At 40.6% G+C, this 17295-nt stretch overlaps 1 protein-coding gene across 3 annotated transcripts in view; it reads left to right on the top strand.

Annotated features, from left to right (window-relative positions):
• The window catches only part of LOC134631264 (cGMP-inhibited 3',5'-cyclic phosphodiesterase 3A-like), a 128276-nt gene that overhangs the window by 104999 nt on the left and 5982 nt on the right, over positions 1-17295 (top strand). For 2 of the 3 annotated variants that reach the window (XM_063479439.1, XM_063479437.1), the window contains exons 3-12: positions 463-723; positions 2626-2783; positions 9026-9099; positions 10698-10846; positions 10971-11108; positions 11308-11419; positions 11640-11753; positions 12351-12550; positions 12964-13167; positions 14158-14319. In XM_063479439.1, the coding sequence (XP_063335509.1) occupies positions 463-723; positions 2626-2783; positions 9026-9099; positions 10698-10846; positions 10971-11108; positions 11308-11419; positions 11640-11753; positions 12351-12550; positions 12964-13167; positions 14158-14319 (1572 nt within the window). The remainder of the gene's footprint in view (positions 1-462; positions 724-2625; positions 2784-9025; positions 9100-10697; positions 10847-10970; positions 11109-11307; positions 11420-11639; positions 11754-12350; positions 12551-12963; positions 13168-14157; positions 14320-17295) is intronic. The other variant, XM_063479438.1, reaches the window with a different exon arrangement.

The following is a 17295-nucleotide window of genomic DNA, read 5'->3' as shown; positions in this document are numbered from 1 at the left end:
CCAGACATGAAGGCTTTTGAAGTGTGTTTTGGCCAGAAAAACAGTGTTTCTGAATCATGTTCACATACGGCTTCATCTTTGTGACTTGTGTTCACAGACAATGATTTCTGGAAGTGTTTTTTCTCAGTCCATGAATTCCGTGACAGAATGTTCCAGTTTATCCTAACAGTAGTCACTGAGAAAGAAAGAAATTGTCTTAATGTAAAAACACCATCTAACCTTCAGCATAGTTTGACTACCAGTTCTTTAGCATAAACAACAAAAGAAATGCAAGTGTCACAGTTAACCACATTATATACTCAGAAGGGAGCTGCTGGCATAGTTTACACACCCGCTCTTCATGCCTGCCATCGAGAAGCGGAACACGGCCGCTATCAGACTCAGCCGTTAATTAGCATCAGCTCACATCGGCTACTGTTGCAATGATGATTAACTCTTCTTTGTCTCCTTGTCATCCTACAGTCATCAGGCACAACTGTCATGGTGGACATAGCAGTGATGGGAGAAGCCCATGGACTAATTACAGACCTGCTGGCTGACCCCTCTCTCCCACCCAACACCTGCACATCGCTGCGGGCTGTCAGCAACATGCTTACCACCCAGCTCACCTTCCAGCCCCTGCACCGGCCACGCCCTGCACCCCTGCATAACCCCAGCGATGTCTACACCTGCTCTGACTCAGAGGAGGTACCTGAGAAAGGAGAGAAGACATCCATCCACAAGGTAAAAAAATGAGTTAACACAAAGAAATGTAGTCCTTGGAACCATAGATGAAAGAAGGGATATTTTTCATCCTTAAAAGAAAAGTCAAACGTGTTAATCAGAAGTAGTCAAGAGGCTGAAACAAAATAATTTTATTTGGAAACAGTGAAATATTCCTTGGATGGAAATGTGGTCCACCTTATTAAGGCCAAATGATTTATATACCACACAGCACTCCCCACACATGTTAATCTTTTAGCCCATGTTTCAGCTAATGAGTGCTTCCTGCTCTCAGAACTTTTAGCATCAAATGAAGGAGTATTTTTGTAGAGTTGAGTGAAGAAAAATAGAGCGCTTGGAGCACTGTTCTTCCCTTCACAGCCGCAGCTGTGTCAACATGACAGATGTGCAGAGCCATACAGAGTGTGTGCGCACGAATGTGAGGAGCGGAGTAGAAGAGGAGAGACGACATGGAGGTGAATGTATTCCTCTAAAGGCTGCAAAGACCGACAAGCGTGTAAGCAAACCTGGACCTCCTCCATGACCGTCCAGCTATGCGATACCTGTTCTGGCCGTTGTGGAAACTGTTGTCACGTCGCTGGTCTGACAGGTGCACGTTTACATCATCTGAACTGTGGAAAAGTAGTCAAGATGAACTGCACCTGTGGAGTAGCCTGCGAAACTGTGCTCATTAAGACTTTCCTCCCCCGAGGGACAATGTGCCCAGTTCTGCCTGCCCAGGAGGAGAATAACAGGAGTGAAGGTTTTCCAAGCTCATTTTCTGTCCAACACAGGCATGTTCTCTGTCTCCATTGCAAAATGGCAACTCCATTGAAAGGGCTACAAAAAAAAACCCCATGAATGACAAAACAAATAACTACTTGTTAAATGTTGAAACTCACTCTGCCCTCTTAAACGGTTATACAAATGATGAAATGTCGACACTGCTGTGTGTGTTTCTGTGCCATGTATTTCTGTTTTTGTTTTTAACCTGATAGGGCTTTCTTTATGGAAATTTAAAATGACAGCCTTGCACAATTTTACCATTGGAAAAAGCATACATTTTTGATGATACAAAAAATGGTAAAAATGTTTGTAGTCATAGCAGAAACAAGATTTTCTTTTAAATTTGTGTGAATGGAATTTTGCATGTACCTTGGATGGTAACTAAGGTTACATCAAAGCTCTAAAGGTAATGTAAGTGAGAAACATGCCTCCTAATGCTGTACATGAGTTTGTGTGTCCTAGCACTCAGTATATGAAGCCTTGTTGTGAATGGGCTCATTCAGGATTCTAAGGCAATCTTTAGTAGGTCACTCTGCAGAGGACGGAGAAAGAGAGTCTGCCATGTTTAGAGCTGCTGTGCCAAATGACTGCATGGCACAGAGCAGATGGAGGCATTGCACGGGCACAGACCGCTGGGAATCCCAGGGAAGGAAGAATAGAGAGAATAGACATAGAAAGCCTGTGACTGACAGAACAAGACAAAAGAGACTTACAGAGAGAATAAGAAGCAGAGAGGCTAGAGCCTATATGATGAAAGGCATCTGCACAGTGCTATATAGAGCCGCAGCTGCCTGCTAATGTCAGATGCGGGGTTTATTCTCCTTGGATCCAGCGAGGCAGATTGTGAAAAATGTTCCAGGTTATCACCAGCGTCATTTGTTTCAGATTGGCCAAGTGCAGAAAAAACAACAATCTCATCCAGATGATTTATTTGCCTGGAGACAAAGCAAACAAGCATTAACTTTATCTTACAGGTGGGAGTATTTTTAAAGCTTTTATCTATTTAATACACAAGCAAATAATCATGTTTTCTGACTCCTGCGGCCACTCAATGATTTCGATTTTTATTAAACAACAAGTGATAAGATAGGTTTCCAGGGTTGTTAACTGTGTATCTGTACTGTGCATTTTGTGCAGCGTCTGAGGCGGAGCCTCCACCCTGGCCTTCTGAGGAGGATCTCTTCCACGTGGACCACCACCACCTCTGCCACAGGACTTCCCACAATTGAGCCGGGACCCGTGCGAAGGGACCGCAGTGCCAGCATCAAACCCTATCATGAAGCACTCACGTGCAGGTACCTGAGCCACAGCTGTTTCACATGAACCTCCTGTATTTTTAGACCCCAGGTTTTTGTCACATTGGTTACTTTGTTCAAGATTTGGCAGATGTAGTTCCACTTACACCTTATGGCTTGCTTTTTCAAATCCCCATTGGGAATTTTGTTAGATTTTTAAATAAAGGAATAGGAATAGAATAAGTCCTATTGTACTATAGATATACATGACTAAGGCACAAACACACTAAGGAGGGCTCCTACAATGCGAATCACTCTGAAGGATATTGGGTTTTTCAGCGTTATGGCTGTAGTCATACCAAAGCCATCAGTGTCAGTGAAAAGCAGTGGCACAGTTCAGAAAAGGATGTGTGTGCAGTGGGAGCCAGAATGGAAATATGCCCCACAGGCGAACGCATTAACCTGAATAACTAAGACGCACATCAACCCTGAGCACATTAGTGCTGAAGATAGCACGAGGCTCACGCTACACAGAAGTATCATGGCTCCAAAGTAGATCTGAGAGCCTTTCATAGAACAGACAGTGTGTGGTTTTATGGAGGTGTTTTCAAGCTTTTTGTACTTTTTAGGAGAAATATGGTGCAGGATGGAGAAAGTTAGAGGTTACATAAGTCCTGATAAGCATTTGTTTGCATACAGTACTAAAGCAGATGCAGTGAATCTGATGGGAAGTGCTAGGTTTTTCTGTTTTTTTCCTCTTGGTTTTTTTTCCCCACTAAATCACATTGTTGCATTAAATCTTGAATAAACACAGGATCCTCATGTATTAAAGCTGTTGTGGTTACTAAGTGAATTGTTTAAGCACAATTTACTGTGATCAGTGCAGAGATTGCATTCCTTACAATTACTTTGTGATTACTGTAACATTATGTTTGGATTATCTTAGAGCAGCGCAGGGGAAATTATGCTTTTTTTTAATGAATTTCAAAGGAGTTTCAGCTTGAAATTTTTCAGCTGTGCATGCTCGCATGAGTTTTCATGCATACAGTATTTCTGTGACGCAAAAGCAGCACTAGACAGCACATACGCTGTGATTTTAAAATATTAAATATGCCTCAACAAGAAAGAGTCTATTAGTGTTTCATCCACCTTATTCAGTTCTCCATCCAGTTTGTGGCATTTGTCTGCAAATACCAAAGCAGTGTCTCAGTTTCCTGTAGTGTACCAACCAACGGGCAAAGTAGGGTTTGTGTATATGCAATTCTCAAATGCCGCATAAGAACATTTGTCTGATCTAATATCTGAAATATTAATAGGTGGGAGAATTTACGACAGCTACGTCTGATGATTCTAAGATTCACTGAAAACTGCCAGCATAGATTCAGAGAATACAACTTCAGCTCAGGATAACCTTTGCATTGTTCATTAGCATTCATTAGCCCATGTTAAAAATAAAGAGCAGCGGTAAATGTATCTCTATGTATTTATGGCTCGTATTCTAACAAAACCCCAAATTAATACATGAAGATTTTTTTTTCCCCAAAATTACAGCTTCCAAGTGCAGAGATTTGAATCAGCTCACTTACATACTTACAGTCAGCAAAGCTTCAGGTAAAAGCGACCTCGCTACTTCTGCGAACTCCCTCAAAACCTATTTTAACAATTGTTTGGACTAAATGTTGCAGGTGTAAAATGAGGCATGACTCTGCAACTGCATGGCCTATTTCACTCGCAGATGAATTTAGAAACTCATTTTGTGTGGATGGTTAAAAAAATATGCTTTCAGAAGAGCCGCAATGCTCTTTTATATATTTATATGTATATATATATATAAATTTTTTTTAATTTTTTAATTTTTTTTTTTAATAGTAGCATGAAACAATAGCAATCTCAGGGCATCGATGTTCAATCAGGTGTACAAGTCGTGGCTAATGAGGGCGGGTACTCTGGCTCAAGTGATTTCATCCATGTTGTCGTTAGTAAGTGATGCCAGCCAGACTTTAGTTGTGTATTGTTAAGTTTTTTGCTTTAAGATTTGTTGCGTGAAGCTATCTAATGATAATGGTCGTACTGTAAAACTAAGCGTTTTCCATAAAAACCACATGTGTGCTGTTTCCAAGGTAGTTTTTTACATTTTTTTATACCTTGGAGAAAAAGTCTAGTCAGCAATGCTGTGTCTTCACCTCGTGGTAAACATACCCACAGTATTTATTTTAGTTTGTGGTCGTTAAACTCGTGTTCCATGACCAAACTGGCTTTCTTTACTTACTTAATTAATTAATTCCAACAGAGATCCCATTAGAAATTCTTTGCCAAAGGCCCATAAGTATTCCTGAAATTATATTCAGGACTATGTCTAAAAATAACTGTAATACCTAAAAGGTAAATTTTTGTTAAACTCCTTGAATTAAAGCTGAAACTCTGCACTTCAATCACACCTTAAAATCCACGGCGATGGTGTAAAGAGGCAAAAACAGTTAAAAATGTGTCGTTGTCCAAATATTTCTGGACCTAACTGTTGGTGTTTGAATCCCTGTATCCCAACAACGTGCCAGCTTTGTTCATGTGGCGTGATTCCCAAGTCCCATATTCTTATGGAAAGACTTTGCAAAGGAGTCCTGGCTGATATGGTGTCAGAGTGATGCTCACAGTATTTAGGGTTAGGTGTTGTATTGTATAAATTTTTCTACAAAAATGGACCTTTGCACCTCTTTTTAAAAGCTCTAACAAATGTCTGAGTGGAGGCTTATTGTAATAATCAATCTATATTAGAAAGCCTTAAGTTCTTTTTTTTTACTGCATTAAATTCTTTGCACTGCTTTCTTTTGTGCCTTCAGCCCTCCCAAGACCTGCGTAGCCTGCGCCTGTCAGCGTCGTGTTTGGTCCTGTTTGCACAGTGACAGTGTGTTACTTGAACACAAAGCTTCTGTACACAAAGCCCCATTGCCTGGTCTTATATCTTAGCGCAGCCCAGCAGCATGCCCCAGCTAAGGCCACTTACTGAGTGTAAACAAACACCTGGTTCTCTCACCAGTCACGAGAACACCACAATTAACTCACACACTCGCACTCTTAGATACAGCTGCTTCTTCTGGCTCACACGGTCCGGAAACAATTGGAAAACAGAGATTTTCCAGGTTTCGTTTACAGCAGTGGAGAGGGCTCTTTTCTGAACAGCACTTAAGTTAAATGCGTTGTAGGCATCTAGCTCTTATCCAGATGCCTGAAATAATCAAATAGGGCTGGTAAGGCTTCGGTGTTTAGCTGAAAGACACTTAACCAGAGCCCATGCCGACTGAAAACAACTTGCTGTGTTTGGGATCCGACCTTTGATGGTCTCTTAGCAAGCAGCAACCTGCCAACACGTCATTTCTCAAGTAGGCTTTGACACCTAAATCACACATGTTAGGGAGTAATAAGGAGTGTTTTTGGTAATTTATGTACTCTAAACTGTATTTGTTAGAGTGTCTGGCCAAGACCAGAAGCCTATGAATTTCCTTTCACATCACTGACACACCACCACTAATCATTCCTGATACATCCTCACACAGAGTGTTGGGAAAGAGGGAAGGAGAGAGAGCGAACACATGGAAGGGAGGTTGGACGAAAATGAACACATGGCTTCAATTGCCTTCTCTCTACTCCATCATCAAATCTGCACAATCTTAATTAGGACATTAGGCTTCTTTTTTTCCCCCTCCCTCGTTTTTCCATCATGTCAGCCTTCAATGACGTACACTGTTAAGAAGGAATAACACCAACTTCAAAGCTACAGTATCACCTTTTTTTTTTTTTATCAGATAGACCCTGTTTAAAGGGCCCAATTGAATGCCTTCCATTTCCCTCAGCCCCAGCCACTGTGTTGTTATCTTCTTCACGTCATCTGGCTCGAGAGTAGGTAGATTACTGGAAGCAGAAATAATAGCTGCGGTGTTTATCGTGGCTTTGGCACTGTCCGTCGTGGCTCTGAACCAAAGGTAATCTGTCAACCTGCTGCAAGTGGCTGAGTAAAAAATCTGCAGCAGAAAGGTTAGCAGGCAGGGGCCAGCCGGAGCTTACGGCACGGCTCAGGCCATACAAGCAGAAGTCCTAAAAAATGAGCAAAGCAGGCAGGGCTGCTATTTAAACTGAATTACATTTGCTTGATTAAGCGTCATAGTTACAAAGTGAGTGCCAAGTGTCTTTTGGTTTAGAGATGAAGAGCAATTTATTTTTGGTCTGCTGAACAAGACTTTAGATTTTTATGACTTTGAAAATTATGTATGTTATAAGGCAAGAAACCAACTTTGATCTTTATGATGAGACAAAACTGAGCCCGATCCATAAAACTGATTTTAAAGCACAATGACATAATAAAAAAGGGCACGAGCAGTTGTACTAAGAAGAACCAAAAGAAGTTGTGTGGTTAGTTGATTGAAATATAGTGTGTGTCATTTTTTAAGCTAAAATTCACTGTATGATGCATGTTAAATTTTCTGTTTTTGAAAACAGGGGAGATATTTTGGAAAAACTGTATTTCTTTTTTGTTCTGACCAACAATGAGCTTGTGTAGAATAATCATTTACACACTACCACATATTGAAACTGATTTGAAGCCCTCAGTGCATTTATTTTTCTGTAAGACTCATCGCTCTACACAGAAATATTTTTCAATCTTTACGTGGTTAAGGTTACAGAATTGCAGATAGCGACTTCGTTATATTAGAGAAAGTCCCCGCAACCTTAAAACCTTTGGCTAAATTTAACTAAATTCCACTTTGAATTCCTCAATAAAACCACACTATAGGATGGCGTCTGTTGACTTCACACAGCAAATGTGTTTACAGCTGACAGTTGCGTTCTCCCAAAAGGCAAAGTAAATTCTTACTACTGGTATATAAATGTTATTTCTAGCATAGAAAATGATAGCAAATTGAAAGTGGAGTGTGTATCATGTGTAGTTAGTTTCTGCGTGAGTGAGAGCGCGAGGGAGCGAGCGAGAGATAAAAGCAGAGCCACTTGATACATGATTGGCAGATTCCTCGACTGAAAATGACCGGCCTCCTTATTTACATTTTGTGCTCAAGGCTCAATGTCAGTAGCCGAGGTTATTCTGCTGCATTAGCAGAATAGGAAAAGTGTCTGCCAGTTCTTCAACTTTCATTAAAAGTAAACCTTTTAAGCCAAGCGCTGGTGCCTGCCCAGACCCCCCTGACAATAATGTACTAACTGTTCAACCGCCAAACTATCAAACTATTTTATATTTCACACCTGCTAGGCATTAGACACAGTGGTCCAACCTGGCCGTACAAACACAACAGAACTCCCTTTGTTGGGGCCTTAGGAGCATTATGCTGGGTGGGTACAGCTCAAAAGTGTTCCAGAAACACTTTATCAGGAGGAGATAGACACACTACAGGCCTTTGTGCTCCCTGTGACACCATGCTCTAACGGCAGGCATTTCCTGCTCCGAGTAGGCAGGTTTTACAACATTTAGGGAGAGGTATTTTAATTGGAACCACCTACAGCCTGACAGTGGCCTCAGTGGAGAAACACGGAAAATCTGTTGGGAAAAGTCTGGGAGGCTCCCCGTGGTGTCACACAGCTAACTGACCAGTAAAGGCCAGTTCTTTCCACAGAAGATAACATTTGCTGTTTGATTTATAAAGCCAGTCATCAGATGGGAATGTTTTTATCTGAGACTGAGAAAGTGAGTTGTTGTTGCGGCCGACACTGGTCTGTCATAAATCTCAAAGAGGGTGGGCTCAGTTTCTAATGAATCATTCATAACAATGCCAGCGTTTGGAGTTTGCTTTGTTGTTTATTCCAGTTGCATTGTGTTAATGTGTGCATCCATTAGATTCATTACTACGTATTTTCTTGAAGCAAGTGTGCAACGGCTGTTTTCGTGTGGGGGCTGCACAGTAGGAACCCCATTAAGTTCTTTTTTTTTTTCTTTCCTGACAACTTCTTCTGACTGTTTACACATCGAAGACAGATGTGGCGAACGGCGATATTCACACTTCTTTAGCAGAGCCGCAGATAAACTAATAGGCTAATACATATATTCTGTATTTATCTTCCGTGTGTTTTGCCTGTTAACTTTGAACTGCTGTGAATGGCATGGAATTATTTGCATTCTGGTAATAATCAAATAAAAGAATAAACATTTCATGTTATCGTCATCTGCTCAAAAAGGTACAGGTCACTAGAGTGTGATTGTAACTCAAGTATATCCACACGCAGTAGTTAGGAATGCACATCTGAGATAAGTAGAAAGTTCTCTTTTATTTAACTAACAGTGAATCCCCTCTTTTCTACAGTTGTGGGAGACCATACATCAGACTGAACCACGGTGAGGGCTCTTTAGACAAGGGAGACAGGATACCACGTTCAGGTATGCCCCCAGTCTTTCTAGCATTCCTGTAAAGCAGCATGGGAAGAGTGTTTGTGTTACGTTTGCTGGCATAAACACTGAATCGCTTTTCTTTCTCTCTCTTTGAGACTGTTTGTTTCCATTGCACTCAGCTGATATGGGAGATTGATATATATAGTAAACACTCACAGAAAACCCCAAACAAATGACTATCTCGAGTAATGAGTTTGTGTTGATGATAAAGGAACACTACCTCTGCAGTATCTAATACAGTTAGGCCCATAATTTGTTGGACAAAGACAATTTTTTTGTGTGTAGTTTTGCCTTTCTACACCATCACAGTGGTTTTGAATTCAAACAGTCACAATGTGATAGAAGTGCAAACTTCAGCATTAATTCAAGGGGTTTAACAACCACTTTTCATCAACTGTTTAATAATTACAGCTATTTTCATAAACAGTCTGAATTTTAAGAGGCACAAAATTAACTGGACAAATTAACATAATTTTATACATTAATGGATGTATAAAGCCTAAAACACATGGTCATCACCAAATTCTTGCTTCCCTCATTGAGAACACCTGGTGCTTCTTATTTGTGGATCTTCCTGCATTAACTTTTGTATTTGACAACTGAAAAGCATGCTCTGTTGGGCTGAGATCAGGTGACTGACTTGGCAAATGACTGACTTGGGTTTTTTTGCCTTTTTGCCTCTTGGGTTGCTTTTGCAGTATGGTTTGGGTCGTTGAATCTATATAGCTCCCTACACATCAGAATTCCTCCTGCTGCTCGTATCAGCAGTCACATCATCAACAACGATGAGTGACCCGGTTCCACTGGCAGCTATAAAATCCCAACCCATAACACTGCCTCCACCATGTTTGACAAATAGCTTGGTATGCTTCAAATCACGAGCTGTTTCTCTCGACCATATTTTTATCCTCCCAATCATTAATCTTGGGTTCATCTGAAATTCTTGTTCTTGAGCATAACCAGTGGTTTTTACTTTGTTGTAAACCCTCTGTATTTATGAAGGCGTCTCTTGGTTGTAGACCTTGATTGTAGACGATGATACGCCTACCTCATTGAGAGTGCTCTCAACTCAGTTAAATGCTGTGAAATAGTTTTTTCTAACTATGGAAATAATTCTGTCATCGTGCATTTTTTGTCTTCTGTGGTCTTTTGGCTCTTTTGTTGTTGCTGAGCTGGGCAGAGCGTTCATTCTTGTTAAAAATGTACTACAATGTTTTTTATTCTACTGCTCCTAAGGTTTGTGAGCAGCACTCAACATGAGCACATATAAGTTTCTGTAGAAAGAACTAAGTGTGCTGCTTTATAAAGTAGCACCTCCAAGCAGACTCACTATTAAAACTTGCTTTCAGTCACGTGAGAGGCAGCAATCGGGGATCTTTGAGTGTTAATGAAGGCAGCAGTGACTTTCTATGGGACCTGCAGAAAATAACCTATTACAACAAGCCAGGATTAAAGGAAGTGGATATAGAGAAGAAGTAAATCCACATACTCCAAGAAACCTAGTGATATGCATCAGTTTAAGGAGATTAACAGTGGATTTTCTCCCGAGGCCGCAGTGTGACATCTCTTTGTTTTTCTTACACCAGCAGAGGACCAAGTGGTTGTGTCATCAGACTATGACAGCACCCACGAAGCCAACCACAGTGACAGCAGTGATGTAGCACATACAGAGGATGATGCAGAAGAAGGAAAAAACTCCCAGAATGTCATCCTCCATGCACTAATACCTCCGGAGGTAAGGCGGGCCAAAGCAGCTGTCTCAGTCACATTAGTACTGCTAATAAAACAGGAACATGTACTCCTTATGTAATATTTTCCTTATTGTTTTTACGTCTTTTGACCATTTGTTACTCACGCAGGACAAACCAATCTTGGCACCAGAGCCTTTAATAATGGAGGGCCTGGAACCTCTGATGAGTCAGCTGAACAATTGGAACTTCCCCATCTTCACCTTGATAGAGAAGACCAATGGGAAATGTGGACGAATCCTCAGTCAGGTCCGCCAGAGTGTCAAAGTGACAAATTATTTTATATTACAAAACAGTAGCATACTTTACTATTTATAACACTGTCTTTTATATTTTTTCATTACATTTTTCAGTTTTACACATTTATTGAACACTTTTGTTATATTTAATATATCTGGATCTGGTGATGTCCATGGGGTCTGATAATTTTATTTTTTTTATCTTTCAGGTATCTTATAGGCTCTTTGAGGACACTGGCCTGTTTCAGACTTTTAAGATCCCCGTAAAAGAATTCATGAACTACTTCCATGCCCTTGAGAATGGTTACAGAGACATACCATGTAAGCTGGAGCATCTTCCTGCTTTTGCTTTTCACTTTGCTTCAGATTACTCGTTGCAAGGATGAAAGCAGCCACTAGATGGAAATGTTGAGCAATCTATGCAGCATTAGTACTCTGCACTGCCTTGAAGTTTAATTGAACAGACATTAGCAGCCCAACACTGCACCCTCGTGGAGAAGATCACACACACTGAGCAGACTTGTTATCTTCTCTAATCCAGATCACAACAGGGTCCATGCCACAGATGTGCTTCACGCAGTCTGGTACCTCACCACGCAGCCTGTCCCTGGCCTGCCCAGCCTCATGACTGACCACGGCTCTGCCAGTGACTCAGGTATGTCCATCAGCGCATGCATGCTGACAGCTGATGTCCTGCAGGTGTGTATGTGTATCCATCAGTCCATAAAAGTATGCAAAACTTGTTGTCAAGTTTTTAAATAAGAACAATGTTTGCTCTACTGTACTTTTTTGCGCTTAAGATTTTCTATATGTAGGTCAGTTTTTTTTTTTTTTATCCTGAATCCCCTGCAGCCATCTCATTAATGTCAAAGTATCAAACCTGCAGGAGTGTGTGTTCTTATCCCACTCAAAGTTGGTCTTATCTTACTCAGGCTTTTGGCACTTGCATACCAAACACTATTTGAAGTCTAGAACAGCATGAAATTGCAGGCAGATTAGAGTTCCCTCTTACCCATATTTCCATAACCTCATTTGTATGCCTTACTAGGGCCATCCCTTTGATCCACATATAAGTGGATTTGAACGTTAAAGTGTGTGTGTGTGTGTGTTTCTGTGTGTTGTGCTCCAGAGCACGTGCGTGCGCGTGTTTAGGTGTGTGCAGATGAAGGTACTGTACAGTTGTGTGTGTCTTGTGTAAATTCTGCCACCTTTCTCTTCAGCCTCCTCACTTTGTCTTCTCCCCTGTGGCTAGACTCCGACAGTGGAATAACACACAGTCACATGGGCTTCCTGGTTTCAAAGACCTACACTGTGTCAGAAGATTGTTATGGCTGCCTTTCAGGCCTCATACCTGCTCTGGAGCTCATGGCTCTTTATGTGGCTGCCGCCATGCACGATTATGATCACCCAGGGCGGACAAACGCTTTCCTCGTGGCCACCAGCGCCCCACAGGTGCTCATGCTATTCAGCCTACAGCATGGTCAACAGTATGTGATTAAATAAAAGTTTGTTTACTTGATTTACTGTCACACCTTTTTTTTTCTTTTTCACCTGAATAATGATTCGATAGATTATTTATCTATTTCACTGTCAGCCTGCTTGAAAAAACAAACAAATCAACAGTTAGAATAACTGTTTACAGGTCTACAGGTTACAAGTAGAAATGTTACTGTTTGGTCTAGTTCTACATTGTGTTATCAATAAAAAGAAATCATAGAAATTATTGTATTAAGTAAATTACCCAATTTTGAGCAATGATGACATAATGATACTGAAAGAGTAGCTTGTCTATCAGAGAGCAATAATGTAGGCCTTAATTTTCCTGTCAGTAGTGTCTAACAATTATGGTTTGTTTTGTTTGACAGGCGGTGCTCTACAACGACCGCTCAGTTTTGGAAAACCACCACGCTGCCGCAGCCTGGAACCTCTTCCTGTCACAGCCAGAGTACAATTTCCTGGTCAATCTGGACCATGTGGAGTTCAAACGTTTCCGTTTCCTGGTCATTGAGGCCATACTGGCCACTGATCTGAAGAAGCATTTTGACTTCCTAGCTGAGTTCAATGCCAAGGTATTCTAAAAACATCCCTGTTCAATGTTTCACATTCATTTGACAAATTATAGAACTCTTCAGAGGGAGTTTAGCATTTTAAGTCAGTGTAAACATTGAGTTGAGCATATCTGTCTTCAAATATAACATGAACAGCTTACAATTGATTTTTTTTTACTGTTTATTGTTACAATTAAATATCCAAGTAATAAATTGCTTGGAAAAGTTGGGATCAAACATATTCTGTAGACATGCTTTCCTAACAGATCAGTTCTTTTAAAAACTGGGACAACGCTTCAGGAAAAGGAAGCTGTCAAGTGGTTTTCAAGGAGCAGATCTGTTTGTGCAATACATTGCAGTGCTCTCAATGTAAGTCAACAACACAAAGTACCCCATAGCTTTTCAAGAACTCACTGGAGTGCAGACACAGTGTTGGCTTTCGATTTGAGGGTCCGCATTCCTCTTATTGTGAGTTCTACTACAGCGTTGCTGCTCGATGGCCAAGGCCTGTCAGCTAACATTGAGGTTGCTGGTTTGGCAGCAAAAGTAACAGTAAGGTCTCTCAGAGTCCCTGCTCTGCTCTTCCTGGAAGCGAATTAGCTTTGGGTGAAGTAGCCGTCAAGCTTTCCTCTGTTTCCTGAGCCTCTTTAGATCTGAAGCTCATTAAGCTTAACTAGAAATAATCGATTCATTCAAAAAGTGCTGAGATCAACTTTATATATGGTTGAGTCCTGCTTTTCTTAGAAATATGTTCAAGCTCTGTATAGGTTAAAGCACCTTATTGAAGCATTGTTTATATAGTAAGTAGCTTTCACAACAAGAATTGGGTTATGTCAGTATTAGCTTAACTACATAACCCTAAGTCTTATATATGTTTGTTTCGTCCTCAGTCCAATGGACTGATGCTGTAAACTATAGTTAACAGAAAACTTTCAGCAGAGGATTATAGCTGTGCTTACATAACATGTTTGAATATGCTAATGCTTTCATGTCTATCTGTCAATCACTCAGGTAGGTGATGATCCATCTACAGGTATCGACTGGTCTAACGAGAATGACAGGTTGCTAGTCTGCCAGATGTGCATCAAACTCGCTGATATAAATGGGCCTCTGAAGTGCAAGGAGCTACATCTGCAATGGACAGAGGGCATTGTCAATGAGTTCTATGAACAGGTTTGTGAACCATCTTTTATGGGACCTAAGACCTCAGCTACCTAAAGGTCAGGGTGCACCTGCACACCAACATGACACCACACAGTACAGCATAGTACTCTCTCATAACACTAATCATACCAGTACCAGTGTAACTTTTGAGCCATGACCTTTTTAGTAATATTTGGGTGGTTTTATGCATTAATATGTATTATTTATATAATAATAATAATAATAATAATAATAATAATATGTAAATAACTGATTATGATTGGATAGACTGAAATAACATTGTTGAAGCAATGTCAGCAACAATTTAGCTTTTATTTATATGTAATTTACAGGATATACTTCAGAATCGGATTCAGAATTAAACTACCTTCAGTGTCATGACATTCAACACATACAATAAGATTTGTTGTCTTTAACAAAAGAAAGTTGCATTGTACACATGCCCAATAAATTAAAAACAAAACAAAATAAAAATGTAATAAAAAATGCAATACTATAGAAATCCAATCTATAAAGCAATGTACTTAAAAGATAAAAATATTATAAGAATTTAAATGCTTTAAAGTGCTATTTCTGTGCAACTAGTGACTTAGAGCTTTTGGAAAGATACTGAGAGGGGAAAACCGAGTTCATTTTTGGCTGTTGAATAGAAACTGTTCCCGAATCTGGAAATGCAGGTCTTTAAAGCCCTATAATGAAGAGAAGAGATGATGGAATGTTTAACTAACGGCCTTTACAATATTGTTGTATGAAACAGAGGAGATATTTTAGGAGAGAACTGAACTCTAACTAATCTTGAATTGAAATGAATGGCTTTAATTCTGCAACAGCAAAGGTGGAGGGACGATGTGATGAGAGGGATTTTAAATTTGATTCTGGATTTAACAAGGAGCCATTGATAATAATATGGGAGAAATATGCTCTCTCTTTCTAGTCCTGTCAGTATTCTTACTGCAGCATTTTGGATCAAGTGAAGGGAGTTTTTAGGACAGTCTGATAAGAACGAATTACAGTCGTCCAGCCTACAAGTAATAAATTCATGAACTAGTTTTTCAGCTTCACTCTGAAAAAGGATGTTTCTAATTTTAGAGATATTGAAGAACATACAACGACTTCAAGATTTCTCACAGTGTTATTGGAGGCCAAGGTAATGGAGGATGGAGGCTCACTGGTTGACAGAAGGCAGGCAGAAAGATGATTGGACTACAGCAGTGATGTCAGCAATGAGTCTGACAACATGGGAAAGTGGAAATTATGCAAAAAATAAACTAGCAGTCAACCAGCCAGGAAAGCTGACCGGGTTAGCATACAGTAACATACTCTTTCTTCAAAAAGATTCCTTCTGATTTACAAATAAATAGCAATCTATTTCCAGGATAGCACTTTATCAAAGAACCATGAAAGAAAACACAATCCTGTTAGACATAAAATAAATAAATACATGTAATATTTGTAAAAATTGGCCATGAGAGTCAAATTACAAAGGCCCGAGGAAAGGACAGCATGTATGTTGTGTGTGACGTCTTCCCGGATATGAATGAATAACAGCTATAGCAAGGATTCCTAGTTGCCTTGGTAACCAACCCCAAGTGTCATACTATACACTATAGACTAGAAAGCCTCTGTTCCCACAGAGCAGAAAGATTGCAACACAAAACCAAATGAGTTTTATAAAATGACTGGATCTCGGACAGATCTTCAATTTGATGGAATTTATTAACAGTTGGACTCACATAAAAGAGGATACAACGAGGGGAGGAGGAGCTCTGAGATCCGGTTTTCCCTGTCATTACAGTATCCTAAACAGAAGCGTTATATAATGACAGTGAGCAGATGCTGTCTAAATTAATACAAACTCATAGCTGGGAGAAAATTTCATTAACTGCCTCCTCATGTATGCGCCTGAATTTTCATTTATCCCAACTTCCCTTTCATGACACTATTGTGCTCTGTTTAGTTTGTAAAAGTTGAGGCGTTCCCCATGCAGTGGCACAGTATTTATAATACTGTAGATTTATATCTGTACATTGTGTAGAAGTCATTCTTTGCTGTTCTTTGTTTCACATCTAGGGCCTTTGGTCCATCTCCTTTATGAACTTCAGTCGTACCTGGGGCATACACACCAATCTATTATATTGCCAGATGCTCTCCAAGAAGTCAGCTTTTGTTGTTAGTTTTGGCAAGCATCCATCCATCCATTTTCTTTTGCTTATCTAACTCGGCTGTCCCAGGGGCCTGGAGCCTGTCCCAGCCGTCATAGGGGGAGAGGCAGGGTACATCCTGGACAGGTCCCCAGTCTATCGCAAGATTGTTACATAGAGACAGACAACCATTTACTCTCACATTTACGCCTACAGGGGGGTAAGAAAGCACACACTAAAAGATACATATAAAGGTAGGAGAAGCTGACAGGAAACCATGAGTATTTACCTGTGGCCTCTGCCAACTCCCTGAATACTTGTGACAACTTGTAATACTTCACCAGCGGATTGAGTAGACTGATAAAGAGCCATAACAGACAAGACTGGGGGCCTATAAGAAAAGAAAAAGTAAAAGAAAATGAAGTTGGGGAAGAAATTAACAGAAGGAGCAGAAGGGAGAGAAAAATAGAGTAGAAGAACAGGGCCCACGCCCCGCAAAGCAGCCACCAGGAGCGAGCCAGTACACACCGGAGTATCCAGCCCCAGACACCGAGAACCAGCAATTCACTGGTGGGGGCACCAGCCACTGGCAGGGAGTGTGTCGCGGGTAAATAGGCCCCAAACCCGGTCGAGCTTGAGCTTTTCTCAGAGAGAGGGGGAGTTTAAGACTGACCTGACACATAGACATAGACAAACAGGCACACACTGACACACATCCTGTTTCAAAAACACTTGAGTGTTTGAGCCCGTTTGAGCCTGGTGGTTGACTCTGTTGGCTCACAGCAAGAAAGTCCTGGGTTTGAATCTACCATCTGGGCCTTTCTGTGTGGAGTTTTGCATGTTT

This window comes from Pelmatolapia mariae, linkage group LG7, assembly GCF_036321145.2.
Source record: "Pelmatolapia mariae isolate MD_Pm_ZW linkage group LG7, Pm_UMD_F_2, whole genome shotgun sequence".
In the NCBI taxonomy this organism is placed as follows: Eukaryota; Metazoa; Chordata; class Actinopteri; order Cichliformes; family Cichlidae; genus Pelmatolapia; species Pelmatolapia mariae.
The sequence above is the reverse complement of the archived record's forward strand: the minus strand, read 5'-3'. Positions and strand labels throughout refer to the sequence as shown.